Below are 2,390 nucleotides of genomic sequence, written 5' to 3'. Positions count from 1 at the left end.
AATAACTCACGATGTATCAAAGCAAGCCTAGTTGTATCCATTTTTTCGGTTTCTGCCGCCTGTAACCGGTAGGCGTGGTTTGGGAGTGGCCTCGTAAGGGCAGCAAAGCAAGTGCATTCTGGGAGTTGTTGTCTTTCAGCCACATGAGTCAAAAATACATTTTCTGCCTTTTCTAAGTCTAGAATGCTTCAATTTCAAAAATAATTTCACATTTCTACTATATAAATGACCAATATCAAATACACATTCATCTTCCCAGAGGTGAAGTATCCCTTTAATTACTGTCATCACATCAGCATTGACTGATCATCAAAATAATTAAATTTGATACAAACACCAGTATCAGATGTAACAATTTATAGAAGATATTCTATTCCATAAACTTTCATACAGTACATGGTACCCTGATCATGTAACAAAATCTCTTTAGTTGAAATACCATTCATAAATATCATGAGCTTCTTTATATTCTCTGTGTCGTGCTATATGGTCACAGGCGGTGCAAATAGCCAGAATAAACTCTTGGGTTTGTAGTATTAAATGAGGAGTTGGAGAGAGATATTTCCTCCAGTTAAAGAACCTGCGATATGCTTCATCGTCCTTGTCCAGCTGAAGCAGATATTCTGCTAGTGACTTTGAATCTGGGAAGTCATTAACATGAATGAAGGCATCGCCGGGAACAAAGTTTTCATAGTTTTTTCTGGGAGGACCCAGAACCACAGGGACGGTTCCTGCAGCAAGCGGCCCGTTTATCTTCTCAGTGATGTAGTCCTTGTGGATGGAGTTCTCAAAGGAAAGGTAAAACTTGCAGCTAGCTAGGGTAGGATAGTATTCGGTATAATCCAAGAACTTTGCATAAGCCTTTCCGAACATAGTCACTTCGATGTATTTGCTGAGTTCTTGGTAAAACTTGTTCCTTGTGCCAACACCTGTATAGTCAACATTGTTACTCACAATCCAACACACCAGTTTGTCCTTTTTGGGAATTACAAACTCCTCATCTGGTTTCTTCCTGGTGTTTAATTTCAACCGTACAGGAATATCAGCATCATGTCTGTAGCTGAGAGTGAGATTGAACAGGTTTTCCAGACCTGGTATTTTCTGAGTGTTGGTTGGTGATTCCAAATGTAACCAAATCCACTTCTGGAACGGAGGACGAGGAGATGGAGGAAGGTTGGTCAGGTCCCAACTGATGCCCCTGTGATAAACCATGACAGCATCTGCATTGCTGTAGAGAGATCTATCATCCGTCAACTGACAGTTATCGATATTGTAAAACTTTTTGCAGTCACTGAAGTCAAACCTGTAATTTTCAGGCCAGACCCATAGTAGAAGAACAGGTTTGTCTTCTACTGCATCAGTAAGAGAGATCTTTTGTTCAGGTCTGGGAGGTGGAAGAAGACAGTTTTTTTTGGGTGGAAACCAGAAAAACATCACGCCCAGAGAGATGATACAAGCCAACGTCACTATTAGACCCAGACGACACAGCGTTGAGCCCTTCGTGCTTGACATTTTCTGTTCTGAAGAGAATTATTGAGAAAAAAAAAGTGATTATTTGCTTTCACAGACAAGAACAAACATAAAATCCTCTCACTAAAATGACTACAATATGTTCACAGCTCTGTGGGAGACAATAGCTACACCTATTTGAAAATGAATCAATACCTTAATAAAAAATGTAAAGACAATAACGATAACAATAACAATAAAACTGAAAGTTCAGTTTTATTGGTTTTAAATAAGCCATGTAGTCTTTTTTAAATATATATTTTTTAAATGAACGCAGTTCATTCAGTTCCTCACCTGATTAAAGGAGAAGTAAAATGTGCAGTTTGGCGTCGCATAAAAAAAGCCAGTGTCTCAGGATTACACTAGATGACTGGAAGGAAATAAGGAAGAGAGATGACTTTCGTGAAAAGGGTTGTTGCATGGGCTTCTATCACAGTTATTACTTAACAGTGCGTGAGAAGAGATATAGTATACACTGACCAATCACAATTCACTATGCAAATATCACTATGACACACCATCCCTCCAGGCATTTAGTAATCTAACCGAACCAGATAATCAAGATTTGCCAATTACAATAGGGTGCAAGCAGCAAGTCTTGGGTTGCCACCTTTGATTTGTGAAAAACCAGGACACTCAGATGAAATGTGTTTTTGTTTTGTTTTTTTTGGGGGGGGCAACCTATATTTCTTTCTTTGTCATAAACATTGCAATGGCTAGATTTTTGCGTTTGCTTAATGCAAAACTCAGGTGCTTCTTTGTTTTTGCATGATTTTCCAGCACTGTTTTTCCTTCATATTTAACTGAAATTTTGGCAGGACAAAAAACACAGGTAGCGGAGAACGGGTCTCCTTGGGTGGGCCTTACCCATTCAGAAAAGT

The 2,390-nt window shown here is 39.0% G+C and overlaps 1 protein-coding gene across 1 annotated transcript; it reads right to left on the bottom strand.

Annotated features, from left to right (window-relative positions):
- Positions 1–411: 411 nt before the first annotated feature.
- LOC130091487 (4-galactosyl-N-acetylglucosaminide 3-alpha-L-fucosyltransferase 9-like) lies at positions 412–1,515 on the bottom strand. The gene has a single exon (XM_056259395.1). The coding sequence runs from the start codon at positions 1,510–1,512 to the stop codon at positions 427–429; it is 1,086 nt and encodes a 361-aa protein (XP_056115370.1). The 5' UTR covers positions 1,513–1,515; the 3' UTR covers positions 412–426.
- Between the last annotated feature and the right edge of the window lie 875 nt (positions 1,516–2,390).

The sequence above is a fragment of the Rhinichthys klamathensis genome, unplaced genomic scaffold, assembly GCF_029890125.1.
Source record: "Rhinichthys klamathensis goyatoka isolate OS25496 unplaced genomic scaffold, OSU_Roscu_1.1 h1tg000167l_1, whole genome shotgun sequence".
Taxonomy (NCBI): domain Eukaryota; kingdom Metazoa; phylum Chordata; class Actinopteri; order Cypriniformes; family Leuciscidae; genus Rhinichthys; species Rhinichthys klamathensis.
Note: the sequence above shows the minus strand (reverse complement) of the source record. Positions and strands in the feature narration are given on the sequence as shown.

Coding starts and splice junctions, on each gene's coding strand:
- LOC130091487 (XM_056259395.1), bottom strand. CDS start 1,512: ATGTCAAGCACGAAGGGCTCAACGCTGTGTCGTCTGGGTCTAATAGTG.